This window comes from Theropithecus gelada, chromosome 6, assembly GCF_003255815.1.
Source record: "Theropithecus gelada isolate Dixy chromosome 6, Tgel_1.0, whole genome shotgun sequence".
Taxonomy (NCBI): domain Eukaryota; kingdom Metazoa; phylum Chordata; class Mammalia; order Primates; family Cercopithecidae; genus Theropithecus; species Theropithecus gelada.
The window spans coordinates 38525524-38545697 of record NC_037673.1 but is presented as its reverse complement, the minus strand read 5'-3'; the positions used below and the strand labels follow the sequence as shown (position 1 = coordinate 38545697).

Here is a 20174-nt window from a genome sequence, read left to right as displayed (position 1 = left end):
GATATTATGAAGACAAACGTTACATAGCCCAGCATTTCCTATTGGCATGTTGTTGTATTTCAGAAAGACTTCATTTGATTTAGGCCAGTGATTCTCAAAGTTTAGTGTGTAGATGAATGCCTGGGAACTGATGAAAAATAGATTCCAGGTCCATGCCCCAAAGATTCTGATTAAGACGTTTGTAGTCATACCCAGGAATTTACATTTTTATTTAGTAAGTTCATGAGGTGATGTATCTAATTACTAGATTTTCATTTCATTGAGGGAGGTAAAACAATGTGATGATGAAATATTTTAATTAAGGTTTATTTCAGTATTAAAAATGACTTCAAGGTTTTGTGTGAATTATTTTTTAAACAAAACTATATGAAAAATATGTACAAATCAGTCACCAATGTCATTGACATTTTCGTGAACAAGTTTCAAATGAAAAATGTAATCCCATCATAACAAAGGTACATAAATAAATAAATGCTGACAATACTGGCCCTAAAGTCTAACACAACTGTTAGACTAATCAGGATACCACTTTCTACTACATGAGGAGCACATAATCAATGTTTCCAGCAAAAGGCAAGTACTGGTTTGTGTAGGTTTATTTAGGTCAGTTGACAGCCACATTATTTTGAGGTGTGGCTACTTGTTTCTCTTCATAGTGTTGAAGTGCACAGTGCAAGGCATTGGGCACCAGAGGCATAAGCATAGGCAGAGCCATTTCTACCATGCTGACGGCAGGCAGGAAGACAAAAAGGAACCCCTTTCGTGCTTGTTTGGAAATGTGACAGCTAGGTGCAGTGGCTCACGCCTGTAATCCCAGCACTTTGGGAGGCTGAGGTGGGCGGATCACCTGAGGTCAGGAGTTCCAGACCAGCCTGACCAACATGGTGAAACCCCATCTCTACTAAAGATACAAAATTAGCTGGGTGTGGTGGTGCATGCCTGTAATCAGAACTACTCGGGAGGCTGAGGCACGAGAACTGCTTGAACTTGGGAGGCGGAGGTTGCAGTGAGCCAAAGTTGCATCATTGCACTCCAGCCTGGGCAACAAAAGCAAAATTCCATCTCAAAAAATAAAAAATAAATGTGACCAATAATGTGACAAATAGGCTGGGCATGGTGGCTCACACCTGTAATCCTAGCACTTGGGGAAGCTGAGGCAGGTGGATCACCTGAGGTCAGGAGTTCGAGACCAGCCTGGCCAACATGGTAAAACCCTGTCTCTACTAAAAATATAAAAACTAGCCAGGTGTGGTAGTGTGCACCCGGAGTCCTAGGTGCTCCGGAGGCTGGGCAGTAGAACTGTTTGAATCCGGGAGGCGGAAGCTGCAGTGAGCTGAGATTGCACCAAGAGAACCAACATGTACTAAGATACCAGTTGTGTACCAGGTGCTTTGCATATATTAGTTTGGAATATATTGGTTCAGAGGAGACAAAGTTGCTCCAAAGCCAACATGGAATTTCCCACTCCATAGAACTTTTTAGTTATATCTAAATTATGTCCAACAATGGGTTTCATTTTACCATTTTAGCATAATATGAATATAACTGTGACAGAGTTATCTTGGCCCAGACAACGTAGTGCAGAGTCCAAAGCATGCCAAGTGAAAACAGGCTGTTTATAGCCAGTTCTTGAAAGGAAAGGAACCAAACACTGAATGGAATTACGTGATATACTTTCCTTTTTATGTTCTGAGGTAGTCATCAAAAATTACGGTAGAATACTGATGTCTATGGAGCAGATGTACAACTGAGAGTAGGTCAGAAGTTACTTGCCAATCCCATTCTTTCACTGTAGTAAGCTTGACAGAAGAATTGTGGAAATCTTGTTGATTGATCACGCATTTTACATATTAGATTAGATCTATACCCCCCGCCCCACCCACAGAGTTAATTTTACTATGTCCGTGAACTATAGATTCTTATCCGTTCAAGGTAAGTCTAAAATCTGTCCTGGCCTCAGACACCTGAGTTTTTTTCATTCAATACGCTCAGTAAATTTACATTGACAATTTATGCTGTAGTAATAAGTCTCCTGTGGCCTTTATTAAAGCCTTCAATCTAAGAATTGCTTTTAATGGAAATATTTCCTCAGTAAAAAATGAACTTCTAGGACCACAGCCACCCTGTACAGTACTGAGTGGGAGTCTGTAGAGTGGTTAATACATATCCTTGCGTCAAGCTCAAGTCTCCTGTTCTAAAGGTGAGCCTGGAACAAACAGCAGCAAGGTAAGCATGCTCCCATGATCCTGCCATTTCTAGGGCAAGCCTGCTCCAATGGGGAGTGTTAAGTTCCATAGCTTCTGGCCTTTAACCTAGCCAGATTGTAGTGGTCTTACATAAACCAGACCTGCAAAGCATACTGGGATTAAGGACCAAGGCCACTGGTGATGAGAGGGTGCCAGCTCTGCTCTTCGTAATGTCTGTGTAGCATAAGGTATGAAATCGGCATGCTGGTTAGCGGTAGTGTTCACCTGGATCTAAAAGGGTAATTGAGGAAAGGCTGCTATTCTCGGTCGGGGGAGGCAGGGCAAGACGCAGGGGGACTGCCATTTGCATTTTATACTCTGAACAGTGTGGTGGCTCCCCTGGGTTTGTTGGGAGACTGTCCTTGTCTCCAGACATGGGTGAAGCCAACTGGGACACATAATTCAAACTTGTTTCTCCAGCTGGGACTTCTCCCAGGGAGTTCATGTAGTTTTTTTCTAGCGCCTTTAGTACATTTTCAGGTGAGGTCATTAGTCCCAGCATACTTGGTGGGGCTTTGGGGGGTACTGGAACATGGCCACAAGAGCCAGCGTCAGAAGCTGCCTGGTTGTAGGTAAAGTTCTCAAAACAGATGCAGGGGCCAGGGCCAGAGTGATTCTTTTCTGTTGGAAGGAGATAAAGGTAGTTAGGCTTAGTCAACTCAGTTTCTGTGAGTGACTTCCTAGTGCCTAGGAGCTGTATCTTTGTCCCTTCTGGCTTGCTTACAACTTCAATAGCATCTGGGATACAGTCACTGACATTCATTATTGTTAGGTGAGGGTTCTCCTAGAAAGGAAACAAAAATATGTAAATAGAGACATTTGTGTGCATGCATACATGCATCAAAGTAGATTAAGCGTGTGAAATACACTTAGAGCTTCAATGTTGTTTATGTTCCTTCCTGGTCACAAGTAACCTGGAGGTGAAGTTGAAAACCAAAAGACGTCCCCTGACAGAAGAAATCAAAGCTCCAATCACCTATTTCATGGCTATGGGTATAAAGGTGGCTTTTACTGTGCTATATTTTCCTGAGGAGCTCTAGGAAAGTAGGATTCTGACAGCCCCCACTCTGGGTTAGTCCTTAATAGGTGTATGATATACATACAATTTGCCAACATTTACCTTGAATTTTATTAACGACAGGATGCTGCTCTTGTAAGGGTCAGGGATGTCAGGATAACACGTCTCCTTGATCCTAGAAAAAAAAAAATGGAAAATGAGACTGAATTTCACGGTACAGTGGACTAGTTAAGAGCAAGAACTCTGGAGTCAGATTCCTGGCTTCTAATCCTTGCATTGTAACTTACTAAGCAAGTTACTTGGTTCTTCCATGCTTTAATTTCTTATTGGCTAAATGGAGATAATTATGGTACTTAGAGTGTCCTCATGAAGATTAAATGAATTAATTGATAAAGCACTTAGAACACTGCCAAACATCTAGTAAGTAAGATACAAATATTAGCTACTGCTGTTGAAAAAATTCTGTGGTCTATGTTAAATGGTGATTAGTTTCCTCATATAGTCACCTGGAGAGCAAAACAGTGAAATAAAGTACATATTCTCACCCCAGCCTCTTTTGTCCTTTTCATTTTCTGTATGTTGTTTCGTATTATTCAATGTCATTTCTATCTTACTAAATCTCTTTCCAGATTTTTCTCTTACCCTCTTCTTGGATAAAACCTTCCTCACACACTTACCACTGACTTTTCAAGTAGCACACGATCATGATGAGCAAGACGCAGAAAACCATGGGCAGTAGGATATGAATCAACATGGAGGCTGAACAAGGAAAAACAAAGGGACATTTTTAATAAGTACTTTTCCCTTCCTCAAAGGAATAGAATTAAGTTTATGATTGAGAGTAATTTTACATGTTTATTATTTCTCAAATTATGTATGCAAGTTGTAATATGAGTTCTGCCTGACTTCAGGGGAAAAGCCAACCAACCAACTAGCCAACCGACACAGGAAGCCATTTGCCATCAACAGTGTGTGACTCACATTTGTTACCTCTTCTGATAGATTGCATCGTGACTTGCTGTATTAAAATTATGCTTTTCCACTCCTGCCAAAACTTCATAGTAGGTGAGAACACTTTCCTGCCCCTTGACTTGGGGCTCAGTCATGTGCACTGGCTTGGCCAATGGGCTGTTGGTAATTGTAATGTAACTAAGTGTTTTACATGTGCATGTACACATTGGCTTGCGCTCTTGTGTTCCTCACCATGAGAAGCGTGTGCCTCAGGTAGCTGCTGCGACTTTAGCCTGAGCCCTAGAATGAAGATGCGTGAAACAAACCTGAACATGACTGAAGCTTAGAGTCCAGCTTACCACAGCCTAGATCAGCCAAGTCTCAGCTGACCTGTAAACCCATGAGCATAAAAAGAAATATTTGTTCTTGTATGCCACGGAGCTTTTGAGGGTGTTTGTTACACATCAAAAATTGACTAGTGCACTCCTTCTAGTTAGCCTCAGATTACCTAAATATGTCTTAATCTGGGAAAATGATTATGTTTATTTCTCCAATATGTCAACTGGTGCTTCATTTATTTCAAATGACCATTGTGAAATCTGTTAGAATAAAAATGGAATCACTAATGGTAGGAAACCCTGACAAATAGAGCTGGGAAGGTCATGCAGATAACAAAAACCACTATGAAAACCACAACCTTGCACAAAGGCCATCACAACCTTACACACACACACACAATGCTTCTGCAAGGACATCTTCCCATTAAACCTTGAACTGGCATCACCCTTGTTATTCATCTTTGTAGTCAAGGATAATTATTTCAAAGCAATTATATAATCCTCCTCATTTTTTTTTCCTTTAAAAACTTTTGTCTTCCTTTACCTCCCTGAATATGCACATAGTTTACTATAGTTTATTTTGGCATAAGTATTTCCACTGAAATTCTCAGTCCCAAATAAACATCTTTTCTTTTAGAGAGTGTCTCTCTCTTATTAGACTGACACCGTCTTCCTGTTCCCATTGCTTGCAATTTCCACCAAATAATAATTCAGCTGGGTTGGTAAACATCCCTTTTCACAAAAGTAAATTGCTCAGGGAGGATCTAGGGGGTTAAGTTGCTGAACATATGATTCTGTTCAATCCATTTGCCCCCTCTGCCCTCCCCATGCTCCACCCCACACCTAGCTGCCCTGGAAGAAATGGGGCTTGATTTGGGGACAGTGGTGTGGCAGATAATGTTGGAGTTTTGTAAAGAAAGGTGGCCCTGGGTAGATGCACAAGCCCGTGCTATGAGGCAACACAGGGTTCTAGGGAAAAGGACCCAGAAAGGTAAGAGAGGGCCAAAACAACTGACCTAAAATTAACGCTGACCCCAGAAAAAGGGGAAGGAAACTCTGTTTGTGAATCTTACTATGGTAAACTTTGCTCTCAAAAACAGTACTTTTGATGATGTAAACCAAAAAGTATCTGAGGCAGGTCTCCATCAATTTAGAAGTTTCTTTTGCCAAGGTGAAGGACATGACTGGAAGAAATAAACAGAATCACAGAAACATTATGTAGTCTGTGTCTTCCTCCAAAGATAATGTTGAGGGCTTCAATAATGCTGAGGGCTTCAATTTAAAGGGAAAAAGTGGGCTGGAATGAGAAAAGGCTGGAGGAAAAGTGGGCTGGAGGAGGGAGGGTATGATTATCCACATGTCACAAGAGAAAAGGAGGAGACAGAAGAATAGTTAATTATGTATTCATCTCCCAGGAGAGGCTACGATAAGATAAGGCAAACACAGAGTAGCTACCTGTGGAGATATTTAAGCTTTTACTGTACCTGTCTGCTTAGAAGCAAAAGGAAAGGCAGCTTCTTGCATGAACCAGCTTTCAGCGTATTTTTTTCCCTTGCATAGTGAATTTTATGTTCTGTTCACAATCACTGTACTAGTACACGTCTTTAGGTATTTCTTTAGGGTTTATGTAGGCATTTGGGGGGCATATATACCTAGGAATGAAGGTTCTCACATCTAAGGTATATATATACTCATTTTAGAAGATACTACCAAGGAATTTTCCAAAACTGCTTGTACCAATTTACTCCCATCAGCAAGGTATGGAAGTTCCAGTTCTTCTACATCCTCATCAACACTTGGTATTTTTCATCTTTTACATTTCAGCTATTTTCGGGCTAATTTTAAACACAAACTTTCGGAACATAATCTACTTCCATACTCAGGATTTAAAAATGATTCAAGTAGTGCCTATTAAATTCAGAAGGAAATGTAGTGCCAAATGTCCAAATATAAAAACACAAATTACAGTTGGTTTGGACACCCTGTATGTTTAAACAAACTTACCCTCTCTGTGCCTCATTATCTCTATTTAGTAACCTAGTCTCCTGATCAGAGAAAAAGTTAACAAACCAATTTACAAAGAGAAAGGATTATTTTGAAAAATACCAACAGAATAAATATTTATTCATTACTTTGCAATTTCACTATTACATTAATTTTTTGCATTTCTATTTTTTGTTTTTGCTGTTTAATCATTCTAGCCTCATTGCAGTAGATACAGGTATTTTTTATTCCCATCTAACAAGATCTGAGGTACAGTTAATTGGATGCTAGTCACATAATATTCTACCTATTTTTTTTTAAAGTAAAATCTCAGGAAAGTAGAAAAAAGTTTGAAATATTTTCTACTTTCTATTTCAAATATTTTATTTCAAATAATAATATAATCAGTAGTCACAAGCCAAGCCAGGGCTAATGAAGTTTAACATAAGGGAGATAGATGAATGAAACTTAGAAAATAAATATTTAAAGATAAGTGTGTGTGTGTGTGTGTGTGTGTGTGTACCAACCAAGTAAATTACAAAGGTAGAATAAAACTAACCTGAAAATAAATTTAAAATTAACTCCAAAATGCCAAGAGTGCTCAAGTAATGTAAATCATTGACACATCTTAATCAGATAAGGGGCTCTGGATTTTGGCTTGGAGACCTAGGGACATGTTTCAGTGTAGTAGTCAACATGCAGTCAGCACCACAACCTGTCTGATACTGTTTGGCTGTGTCCCCACCCAAATTTCATCTTGAACTGTAGCTCCCATAATCCCCACGTGTCATGGGAGGGACCTGGTGGGAGGTAATTGAATCATGGGGGTGGCTACCCCATGCTGCTGTTCTTGCGATAGTGAGTGAGTTCTCACAAGATCTGACGGTTTTATAAGGGGCTTTTCCCCCTTTGCTCGGCACTTCTCTCTCCTGCTGCCATGTGAAGAAGGATGTGTTTGCTTCCTTCTGCCATAATTATAAGTTTCCTGAGGCTTCCTCAGCCATGCAGAACCATGAGCCACTTAAACCTCTTTCCTTTATAAATTACCCAGTCTCAGGCAGTTCTTTAAGGCAGTGGAGAATGGACTGATGCAGTAAATTGGTACTGAGATACCTTATAAGGTATCTGAAAATGTGGAAGCGACTTTGGAACTGGGTATCAGGCAGAGACTGGAACAGTTTGGAGGGCTCAGAAGAAGAGAGGACGATGTGGGAAAGTTTGGAACTTCTTAGAGACTTGGAGGGATCAGAAGACAGGAAGATGTTGGAAAGTTTGGAACTTCTTAGAGGTTTGTTGAATGGATATGACCAAAATGCTGATAATGATAAGGACAATGAAGTCCAGGTTGAGGTGGAAGTCCAGGCTCAGATGGAGATGAGGAACTTGTTAGGAACTGGAGCAAAGGTGATTCTTGTTATGCTTTAGCAAAGAGACTGGTGGCATTTTGCCCCTGCCCTAGAGCTCTGTGGAATGTTGAACTTGAGACAGATGATTTAGGGTATCTGGCAGAAGAAATTTCTATGCAGCAAAACATTCAAGAGGAAGCAGAGCAAAAAAGTTTAGAAAATTTGCAGCCTGATAATGCAATACTAAAAAAAAAAAACCCATTTTTTGAAGAGAAATTCAAGCCAGCTGCAGAAATATTCATAAATAATGCACATATACAGCCACACGTATCTGAACAAGATGCCAAATGTTAATCATTAAGGCAATGGAGAAAATGTCTCTAGGCCATGTCAGAGGTCTTCACGGCCACCCCTCCCATCACAGGCACAGAAGCCTAGCAGAGAAAAATGGTTTCCTGGGCTAGGCTCAGGGACCCCTGCTCTGTGCAGCCTCAGGACATGGTACCCTACATCCCAGCTAATTCAGCTCTAGCTGTGACTAAAAGAGGTCATTGCTTCAGAGGGTGCAAGCATCAAGCCTTGGCAGCTTCCATGTGATGTTAAGTCTGTGGGTGCACAGAAGTCAAGAATTGAGGTTTGGGAACCTCCACCTAGATTTCAGAGGACATAAGGAAATGCCTGCATGTCCAAGCAGAAGTTTGCTGCAGGGGCAGAGCCCTCATGGAGAACCTCTGCTAGGGCAGTGTGGAAGGGAAATACAGGGCTGGAGCCCCCGCAGAGAGTCTGCACTGGGGCACTGCCTAGTGGAGCTGTGAGAAGAGGGCCACCATCCTCCAGACCCCAGAATGGTAGATCCACTAACAGCTTGCACCATGTGCCTAGAAAAGCCAAGAAACTCAATGCTACTCCAAGAAAGCAGCCAGAAGGAGTCTGTACCCTGCAAAGCCACAGGGGTGGAACTGCCCAAGACCACAGGAGCCTATCTCTTGCATCAGCATGACCTGAATGTGAGACATGGAGTCAAAGGAGATCATTTTGGAACTTTAAGGTTTAATGACTGCCCTATTGGAATTCGAACTTGCATGGGACCTGCAGTTCCTTTGTTTTGGCCAATTTCTCCCATTTAGAATGGGTGTATGTACCCAATGCATGTACTCCCATTGTATCTAGGAAACAACTAACTTGCTTTTAATTTTACAGGCTCATAGGTGGAAGGGACTTGCCTTGTCTCAGATTAGACTTTCGACTTGGTCTTTTGGGTTAATGCTGGAATGAGCTAAGACCTTGGGGGACTGTTGGAAAGGCATAATTGCGTTTTGAAATATGAGGGCATGAGATTTGGAAGGGGCCAGGAGTGGAATGATATGGTTTGGCAGTGTCCCCACCAAAATCTCATCTTATATTTTAGCTCCTATAATCCCCATGTGTCCTGGGACGGATCCGGTGGGATGTAATTGAATCATGGGGGCGGTTACCCCCATGCTGTTCTCATGATAGTGAGTGAGTTCTCACAAGATGTGATGGTTTTATAAGTGGCTTTTCTCCTTTGCTAGGCACTTCTCTCTTCTTCTGCCATGTTAAGAAGGACGTGTTTGCTTTCCCTTCTGCCATGATTGTAAATTTCCTGAGGCCTTCCCAGCCATGTGGAACTGTGAGTCAATTAAACCTCTTTCCTTTATAAATTACCCACTCTCAGGCAGTTCTTTATAGTAGTGTGAGAACGGACTAATACACTGCCACTGAAGCCACGTGTATCTGAATCACCAGTCAGGGCACTCCAGGGTCAGCAGTCCAACAGGACATGCCCATCTCTACAGCTGCAGCTTCGGTGAGGGCACCCTGCACTAAGGAAAGTTGGTAACTTCAGGCAAGCCTTTTGAATCTATTTGCGTTACATGGGTGCCTTCCAGGACCTTCTATGATCCCCTCATTGAAGATACTCTTTTCTCCTCTTTCTTCCATCAGCATCTATTTTCTCTCACCACATTCCTGTTTATTGGTTGTCAGGGTTTGCCATGAGAATAAATTTTTCCATCAACCAGTTCTTACTGTTTTTCTCCCTTCCCTCTTACTTCTCCATCTTTCAAGCCAAATGTATTTTTGAAAAGATCTCTCTCTCTCCACCTCACCATTTCCCATCCAAATATGCAAACAGGGAGTTTTTGAGCAAGTATTCCATGCCCCTGCCCAATTCCCACACCACTGTACCCATTTCTAATTGCCCCTGGAGGCCCTAGCAGAGTCAAGAAGCAATTTGTTTGCTGCTGAGGGAAACAATCCAGAGGAAAGCTAGCTGCAGAGAACAATTCTGCTGAGAAAACCAGCACCACTCTTCTCTAGACAGAAGCCTTGTGGCTCTTCTGATGTCAACACTAAAATATGCTATCTGTGATTTTCAAACTACATACAGGATTGTGAGACTGAGTTCCAGAGAATTGTCTCAAGGGCCACTGAGGGAGGCAGAGGGAAGATTTTAGGCCTTAATCAGACAGATTACCTCCATTTGTATCTATTTTATATAGTGAGAGTCTGTGCAACTCTTTTTTTGTGACACAAAGGGTTTCATCAAGAGAAAGAGGGAGGTGTGATGGAGAGAAGAAAGGTTTGAAAATTCCTGATCTAGACAAAACCTAAGTCAACACTTTTGTAATTTGTTAGTTTCCCAGAAACTCCTAAGGGAAGACCTTTGATTTGGGAAAACTCACAGTGTTCATCCGGAGTCGTGACCTTCGTGAACGTAGCATTGGGGCCCTCGCCAGCACTAGTGAATGGAGTGACGAAAAACTCATAGAAGGATTCTGGCTTTAGGTTGTCCACAATCAATGCCTTTTCTTCTGGGTTGTCAATTTTGTATTTGCAACATTCTGAACCATCTGTGATTTTTAAATGTTTTTTTTTTTAAGGAAAAAAATATTGTATTAAAAGTGTGGTAAACATCTTGTGAGAGAGTTGGACACTAATACTCTTGTTAACTCAGCACCATCAATATGTTTAAACCAAACAAAAATCAAATCATAATTTCATCACCATGGGCACACCAGGTAAAATGTTCAGGAGATGGCACAAAAAGCAGAAAATCCACTGAACAAGGGGTACTAGTGATCCAGCCAAAGCACACAAATCTGCAAGAAACAGTAAGAGTTTGCAAGGGGCTTAAAAATAAATTGGAACAATGCTCAATAAAGTGAAAAAAAAGAGGAAAGTTTCATAAAGAGCAGGTTTTCTTAAGGAGCTGGTGGTGCTTCAGATGCTTCTAAAAATACCAGGTCATATTGTTTTTTAAGTAAGTTAAAATGCTGCCCCACCCCCACCATCTTGCTCACCCTACTAATTTGCTTAAGAACACCTTTACAGTATAAAGTCATGCAAGAAGGGAATTCAGCCTGGCCACAGTCTAAGATGGCAGCCGTTATTTTCAATGATTTCAAATAATGAGATCTTGAAAGAATAAATAAACAAATCAAAAATAGATGTCACCTGAAAGAACTGCCTTTTGAAACCGTGGGTGGCACTGCCTCGCCTTGGATTTCAGATAGACATGGTACCCTTGTATAAAACCAGGTTGAGAGTCAGTAGAGTAATCTTTCCAACTCAGAGTGAAGGAGTGGGGTGTCAACATATCTACCAGCACGTGAGGGTTGTCTGAAGGAGCTAGGAAAAGAAGTTGGGATAAGAGAAAAGTCATGATTTGGAAACAGTCTCAGAATATTCATGTCAACTAATAGAAGAACCGTAGCCAGCTCCAGAGGCCGTAAGAGCTTATGCCGAGTTAAGGAGTTTTATCTGTTTCTCTAGAGGATTTGTGCCTTGACATAGTTTATGCGAGCTGTGAAGGAGTTGAGCAATCTTGTTCAAGTCTTGCCTTTCACAGATGAAGAATGGACACGCAGAGACTAAATAACTTGCACAAGCTCACATAGCCCAAAAAAAAAAAAAAAAGAAAGAAACTAAAGTCTAAAAAAAAAAAAGAGACTTAATTCTGTTCTTAAATTCAAAACGGTGTTTGAAAAAAGACTCAACCACAGAACCTACTAAAGTGAGGAAGAAGGGAGGAAGTGAAAGTGGAAGGATTATGTTCAAAGAGGCAAGTGGGGCGATTTGATGAACTAGATCTAGTTCCCAGGTTGTGGCAGTGCCCAGTTATCCAAGTGTCACTGAAAAACAATCCAAGAATGTTTACTTTGAAGGCTTTGCTGAGGCTGTTTTCCCACACACGCTTATGCACAGTTGGACTGTGCACACGAAGTCACACACCTCCTGCCCACTCGGAGCCAACTGTAAACTGTGGATCCACTCCTGCTAAAGGAAGAACCCCTGAGAACTGGTCTGATTTGTGTGAACAATTAAGCACCCACCTGAAGAAGGAGAATAAGCAACCCCATGGGAGGATCAAAAATCCCCTCCACTGCTAGTGGGACAGTGGTGACATTTCTAGGGGGTGATTTCACAACATGTATGTAAAGTCTTAAAAATTATGAAAGAAATGAAAAAAATATTTTAAAAGTTGAAACCCTTTGATTCCAGCATCCTATCTTTAAGACATCATTTACAAACCATTGTTATGGATTTGGACAAAGATTAGCTAAAACAATGATTATTCACATAGGGTATAAGAGACTGAACAAAGGAAGAAAGAGAGACTTAGCAATGAGAATGAAAATGTTTTATGTTTGTATGATTAAAAAATAATTTTAAAAACCCAATAGCCAGAATAAATGGGATATCAAAGAGCGGGTATGATGCCGACATCTTCCTAAACCCAAAGCTAGGAATCTATGAATCTGAACAAGTCTGCACATGGGGCACATGAAATGCTTTAAACTTACCAAGTTCCTGAGAGTATCCTGTTTTTTTCTCTAATAAACAAGCAATCCTTTTTGTAGATAACCCATAGATTCTGAAGTCGTATCGAACTCCTGGCCTAAAAGCATCTAGGGAAGAAAAGTCAACAGATTTTTAATAACAGAATGACATTTCCTAATTCTGAAAAGAAAAATGATGAAAAGGCGTGGCACGGTGGCTCACACCTGTAATCCCAGCACTTTGAGAGGCTGAGGTAGGCAGATCACTTGAGGCCAGGAGTTGGAGACCAGCCTGGCCAACATGGTGAAACCCTATCTCTACTAAAAACAGAAAAATTATTAGCCAGATGTAATGGCGGGCACCTGTAATCCCAGCTACTGGGGAGGCTGAGGCAGGAGAATCGCCTGAACTCAAGAGGCAGAGGTTGCAGTGAGCTGATATCAAGCCACTGCACTCCAGCCTGGGTAACAGAGCGACAGTCTGTCTTCCAACCCTTCCCCCTCCCCCCTACAAAAGAATGAAAAATAAATTTGTGTTCCCCTAATAATTGCCTTTCAGGAATTTTGCATTTTATCCCCACCATATTCCCTCCTTCCATGAAGCCTTGGAGTCCTCCATGCTGCAAACACCTGGCCCCACTGTCTTGTCTCCAATAAAGCCTGCAGGGATTAGCCTCTGCAGTGTTCTTTGAAGCAAGAGCTCTCAAACATGCCTGTGTATCCATGTGCACACAACTGGGTGCAGAATCAGACCAGACACAGAAAACCATTCAAGCCCTTCTTTGACTCCAAATCCCCCTCTGGTTACTTGTCTTCCCTCTTCTCATTAAAGCCAATAGTCTTGAAAGCTTTGCTTCCACTTCCTCATTTCCCCATTACACTTATACCTCTGCAATCTCCTTCCAGAACCCACCACACCACTGAAATTGGCGAAGCCTTGATCATCCTCTGAACAGGGACATTTCCCACACCCTTCCATGAGCCCAGCAGATGGCGCCACCCACCCCTCCAGCTCAAGCCACACAAATGGGCACTCTTGTGTCTGCTAAACTAGCAAATCTTCACATTACAAATCCAATGTGGGAGGTAAGAGAACAAGTTCTACATGTTCTATTGAAACTGAAGGTTGATGATCGATTCTCATCAACTATATGTCCTAAACATCTTCCAAATCCATGCAATTCTCTGCTTTTGTAAAAGCTCTCTGGACAACTGTTACAACATCCCTCTGCCATTCGAGACTATGCACTAATTTAGAGAAACAAGTTTATGAAAATCATGAAAATCAATTCCCATCTCATGTGCAGATATTCTCTGCAAAAGGAGATTTAAAGGTTGAGTTTTAGAACATATTCTTGTAACATCTGAACTCCTAACACCCATGCTGGATTTGTCGTTTCAAAATTATTAGCTGAGCACAGTCAAAGTCTGTGAAGTAGTCCAGAAATCCCACTTGAACTTGCTTCAAGGTGAATATAGCAATGCGATGATATGGAAGGTTCTTCTTACCTGTGCTAATGACTGTGCTTGTGGTATTGGGACCTACATTCTTCCACTGGAGCACATCCTGGGGATGGTCACACCAGTCCACAACATAGCCTATAACATCTCCAGGCTGGGGTTTCCAAGACAGAGAGAATCCACCCTCTGTGCCTGCAATTCTTTCTTCCTCAACCTCTTCTGTATATAAACAAATAGAGCAATGCTCCAGACTTAATTAACTGTAAATTGTTTTAAGTATGTAAGGTAGAAAGTAGATACATACATGCACGGTATCTAGTAGGTAACAGACCTCCACTTCAATAGTTACAGGTGCTTGGGTGGGGGATGTTTTCATGGGTGAGTTCCTGCCTCTTACTTCCCAGCAAACATTCACACCTGCCCTTCAGATGCCCATCATGTTGGCCTTCTGAAGTCCAACCAGACTTCAGCACCTAGGACAGGGGCCAGCAAACTACCACCAGGATGATTCCAGCCTCTGAGGGTTGTTTTCATATGACCCTTGAGCTAAGAATGGTTCTAAGACATTTTAAGAGTTGTAAAAATACAAATAAACCAAAAAAGAAGGCATATAATAAAATATGTAATGGAGACTATATGACCTGCAAAAATGTTTGCCATCTGCCCCTTTACCACAAAATTTGTTGATCCTTGATCTAGAATCTGGTATTGGGTACTGGATCTGCTTCAAAAATTACCTGTTGAATGAATAACTAATGCAGGTTAATTCTCCCACAGTAATATCAGTTGCTCCTAAACTAAATACTGCTTCTGAGATGTGTTACGGGTAGGAATTGAGTAGAAGACAAAAAAGAAGAAAATATTCAGGTATATAAAAAGTTGGGTTATATAAGGATATGCACACAGTTTATGACTAATGCTGCCATCTCAATAGATTTTATAGGTTAAAGTAGGTTTCCTGATATCTGACAATTGGAAAAAGGGTAACATGGCCTCAGGGGACTACCAGTTCTACTGAGTTCCAACAGGGATATACCTTATCCTTGAGGCATGAGAATTTCTCCTCTTTCTACAGACTTACACTAAGAACTGGTTTATTGTTTGTCTGTAATTCACATTTAGCTGGGCCTCCTGTATTTTATCTGGCAATCCTAATTACAACTGAATAGTGGTGCGAAAACCACTGATTCACTTTTATAGGGCATCAAAATATCATCCAGCTGGGGGCACCCAAAGGAATGTGTAGCTCTAGGTATAAGGTAAAAGCCCATGAGGGCTTTATAGATCCCATTCACATGGCTTCCCTGCTTTCCTCCATCAAGTAGACAAATGCCCCACACATATTAAGGCTTGACATTTTTCACTTGACTTATTAATACTTAGTAAAATTTAACTCCAAACCCAGGGTTGAAACTCTTAGAAAGCTGCTTCTTTAAATTGAAAATACATTTTGAGAGATAGAGGCAGATCAAAGAGTAGGGGAATCTTTTTGTCAGTCATTCGCACCCTAGTATGAATTAGCTTAAACTTATTGATTTTCTCATAGTACATGAGTGACTTTATACATGCTGGTGATGTAGAAACAAGGAGCACTTAAGGATAGCTAGCTGGAGCCTCACACCAGAAGGTCTAGGCATCTGAAGGCAGGGCATGGGGATGAAGGGTATGGTAGGAGACCCCAAAATATATAATTGCTCTCAGCAGTGTTGCTTTGAACTTGTCTCTGCCTTCCTCAGGAGAGGCTAGTACCAGCTCCCCAAGGCTGAATGAAATGTCCCCTTTTCCTGTTCGGATCCTAATGAAGTCAGAATATAACTTCTTTCTCTAATATAGTTCTTCAGAAAACAGAGGTTACACTAAACAACTCCTAAACCAACTCCTAGAGTTTTTCTTCTATGGCACAATATAATTTATTTTCCTCATGTGATACATACTGGATAGTTCTTTTGAATACATAAAAATAAAACAACAACATCCTCTAATCCAACTCACTTAACCCAAATTTAAGCTGAACTTGAATAAATAAATATCATAGAACCTACCATAACATCATAAGCAGGGTCTGGAAATTTTAATAGCAGGAACTGAAGGGTGATATTATTACAAGGTTCATGAATGATCCTAGCATGCCACTGCCCGACTGCATTATGTGTGCCCATGTGTGTATCATCTCATAGTGTGTAACTGTGGGGTTGACTCTTTTTATGGCTCTCTAAGAAGGAAATTAATATCACTATTGATTTGGCATGTAGGGCAAGGGCATTCCACCTTGTTTGCTCTTTCATAGGCAAGAGATTAGCCAGTTATTATCTTTTATTCTACAAAGTTGGCAGAGCCCCTGGTGAAAGTTGATGCCAGTTCTGATGATCTCTGGAAATATTCATGGGCTCTTTCCAGGTGCAAAGACTGACAACACTTTTTACAAAATAGTAAATGCAATTCCTATTTCACAAGCCACAAAGATCATAAATAGTAACTCCAACTTTCAGTGGTAACTGTGGTTGGGGTTGCATTTACTTGAATAAAATTCAGATAATTTCCCAAGTATGTTGAAGAATCCCCTGGACAGAAATATCCTGAGCCATGGCTGAAGTCTCCCCACACCGAGGGGACTGTCCCACTGAAATATGTTGACACACCTGGCCCAAAAGTAAATGGCTATTTGGTGACTAGACATTTTGTCTTCCCAAGTTGCTGTTTTCTCAATGTATCCATCACTACTTAATAACGTCATCAACATTTTCCTAGAGAATAAAAACAAAACAAAACGCAAAACAAACTCACTGTTTTCAGGGTCCGCAGAGATGACTATTATAGAAGCAGGAGAAGCGCCCACACTGTTGTTGGCTGTGACGCAGATTTGATAGGAACACCTGTCGAGGATTAGTTTTGTGCTGTTGGCTGGTGCCGGAATGGAATGGAGCTCTGACCTGGACGGTTTGTCTAGGTTTTCTACAACTACATTATAGAACAGGATCTTTCCATTGGCATGCAGTTTTGATAATGGCTGAAAAAAAATATTGATAAACATTTTTAAATGGATTTTAATTGAAAGGAATTTGTACAACTCCTTTTTCATCTTTTCTGTCCCTCAATTCCTTTATATACGCACACCCACCAGAAAATTCAAACAGCTTAATAGAGAAAATAACTCTCTCAACCAAGTCTGAAATCAGACATTCAAATCTAACTGAAGGTGAGTAGAGAAGAGGATCATTTGGAGATAAAAGCCTCAAGAGCATTATGTGTCCTGAGAAGAGGGCTCAGATCAGAATCACAAGGAATAGACTCTTTAACCTGGTGGAAAAAAGAATGTGAGGGGTAGTCAAGGGCAGAAAAGCAATGAGAACAAACAGCACCACCCTGGGACCCTGCACGAGGAGCCTGGGTACTGGCCTCATTCCACCTCCAGCTGTATTGTCCCCATGCAGCTGTACAGGGATGAGCTGCTCTCCATACCCAGAGTCCTCCTCCGGAAGGCTCAGTTTGCAGAGAAATTCTTGCTCACACAGTCTCAAGCCCACCTTCGGGGTCTGTTCCTCAGGCCTCCTCTCCCCTGGCATGTGTACCACCAGACCTGAGAGTGGGCTGGGAGTGGCTATCTGCTTGGGGTGTGGACAGAACCCAGACATGCAGACTGGCATGCCCACATGTCTGTGCACAGAGATTCTTGCAGAGTGTGCCAAACTAAAGGTGAAAAAAAAAAGTGGGGTAGGTTGAGACCAGAGTCAACTCTCCCAGCATCACCATGTTTCGGTGTGAAATTGACGCATCACTGAGTTCAGAATACAAACCTGGCCTTCCAGGTTGTCATGAAGGTGTATTAGGCAAGATAGAAGGATAAAATTTATTTTATATTACAATTTTTAAGCTTGATTTATAATTTTAAAACATAAATAGTATGAATGTTTAAATATGTGTAACTTTTAACTATCATATGTCGTTGTTTACTTACATCTTTGCCCTGGGCCCTGCAAGAGTCAGGGCTGGCCTGAGTTGAAGTTGCGGAGAAGGTTCTACCAATCAGAACTGGCTGTCGGTTGCATGAGCTGTCAAAGGGGTGGAGTGGGATTCCTCTACTAGGTAAGAAATTCTATTGGATGAATGCGAAGATCCCTCCCAGTTGGGACACTGGACCAATCAACAGTCCTCCAGAGGAAGACACATTTGTTTCCACAAATGTGGCTTTTGGAAACAATCACGCTTTTGGAATCTGCACATCTTACCTTCCAGAATAAGGTCACAGTATGATTTCCTGGCTCTGAGTTCACACTTCTCCAGACATCAGGGGCCTCTGACGGAGCTGAAATTAACCAAAGAAAAGCCCTTGAGTCATAATATGTATGTAACGTAATACGCTCAACCTTTTTCTAGGTTGGTCAAGGACATGACAATTACCTGTCTAACCTGAGGCTTGCCTCTCCCCTTTTTGCTCTCTGTGACTTCTACCCACTGGTCCACAGCCACACTGCTCACTCCTCACTAGGTGCACATAGTACAGGGCTTTATAAAAAGGTCAGCTGCCTCTGAAAGCCTTTATAAACATCAAGCCATAGAACTACCAAAGAATTTTGGAATAATTCATCCATTAGACCAATTCCAGATGAGTTAGGTAAATTTCCCCTTTTCTGACTTTCTAGGCAGCAGACCTTTGCTACTTACTTGCCTCATTTGTGATGGACAGAGACACACTGATGGGGAGCCCGCTAGGCGCAGGAAGCATTCTTTCTCACGTTCATGACACCCATGGCTGGTCCGCTCACTGGAATGCTGGTCTCCCTCCACTGGGAAGGCCTCATTCCACTCCTCCTCCCAGCACCCTGCCTGTGGCTGGGTCACCTGCTTGCTGTGGACACTTGAGGCACCTGCAGCACCCAGCATTTCTTCTATCGTGGCTCTCACCATGCTGTTTTAGAATAATGTGCTTCCTTGTCTCTCTGTCAATAAACCATAGGATCCCTGGGGCCAAGGGCTTTGAAACTCCAGCATCTGCCTCAGGGCCTGGCACTTTGTGAAACTTCTACAAACTGTTTGAATAAAAACCAAACTTCAAAGGAACTCAGAAAACAATCTGCTTCAATGTCCCAATCTTTTCTTGTCTCCATCCCTCACTCAGAAATCTTTGTAAACACATTGACTGATTTTGCATCTAAATCCGCATTTGCTCAATCAACTTATCATGAGGAAAGGTCTTTAAATCCAGGGCAACTCTGGGTACCTATGTATAAAACCATTTAGGGGATCTCTTTTACACATAATTATAGCTAATATTTACAGAGGGGCTACTAGATGCCAGCCAAGTTCCAAATGTTTTGCATATATCAACTCATTTAATCCTCATAACACTTCTATGGGGCAGGTATGATTATTTACCCCATTCTCCAGATAAGGAAACTATGACCCAGAGAAGGTAAGTTAATTTCTTAAATCACTCAGGTGAAAGTAAAAGTGAAGCCAAGATTTGAACTCAAGGTAGTTAGGGTCTGGTCATTCCACTATTCACCTTTAGAAAATGGATGGTCAATTGAAGACTCAGCTTGCATGACAAGTTCAACAAAATTCTCTTTAAAAAAAAACTCAGCAATGGAAAAATAATGACATCAGTGCAATTGATTTTAAAATCTTAAAAAAGGAACACATTTTAATCACTGATTGATAAAAATATTATGAAAGTCCTATTAAGATGAGTACATCTTTTAGTTTGTAAATTGTTTTGCTGGATTTATGTAATACTCTGTATTCCACACAGAATCAAATTTTCTACTGATACAATTTTGTCATGGTATGACATTCACAAGAATAGTACAACAAAAAGTAGTCAAAAGAGAATTTAAAACATTCACAAGCCACAAGCAGTATCAGGCTTTAACTGCTGAAGATATAGATGACCCAATGATAGCACATCCATGGAGACAAACAAGAAAGGGACTCACAGGTATTGATGTCATTCTGCAACTGGGCCCTAACAGCATATATCATTTTTAAATCCAGACTTAAAAACATCTTCATCTCTCTACTCAATCACATTT

At 41.2% G+C, this 20174-nt stretch overlaps 1 protein-coding gene across 1 annotated transcript in view; it reads right to left on the bottom strand.

The window, feature by feature from the left end:
* Positions 1-279: 279 nt before the first annotated feature.
* The window catches only part of OSMR (oncostatin M receptor), a 65351-nt gene continuing 45456 nt past the window's right edge, over positions 280-20174 (bottom strand). The window contains exons 8-17 of the mRNA XM_025388777.1: positions 18372-18448; positions 16930-17152; positions 14194-14364; positions 12709-12813; positions 11360-11533; positions 10588-10755; positions 3942-4023; positions 3367-3439; positions 1301-3030; positions 280-765 (exon numbers count right to left, since the gene is read on the bottom strand). Of these exons, the coding sequence (XP_025244562.1) occupies positions 2455-3030; positions 3367-3439; positions 3942-4023; positions 10588-10755; positions 11360-11533; positions 12709-12813; positions 14194-14364; positions 16930-17152; positions 18372-18448 (1649 nt within the window). The 3' untranslated portion in view covers positions 280-765; positions 1301-2454. The remainder of the gene's footprint in view (positions 766-1300; positions 3031-3366; positions 3440-3941; positions 4024-10587; positions 10756-11359; positions 11534-12708; positions 12814-14193; positions 14365-16929; positions 17153-18371; positions 18449-20174) is intronic.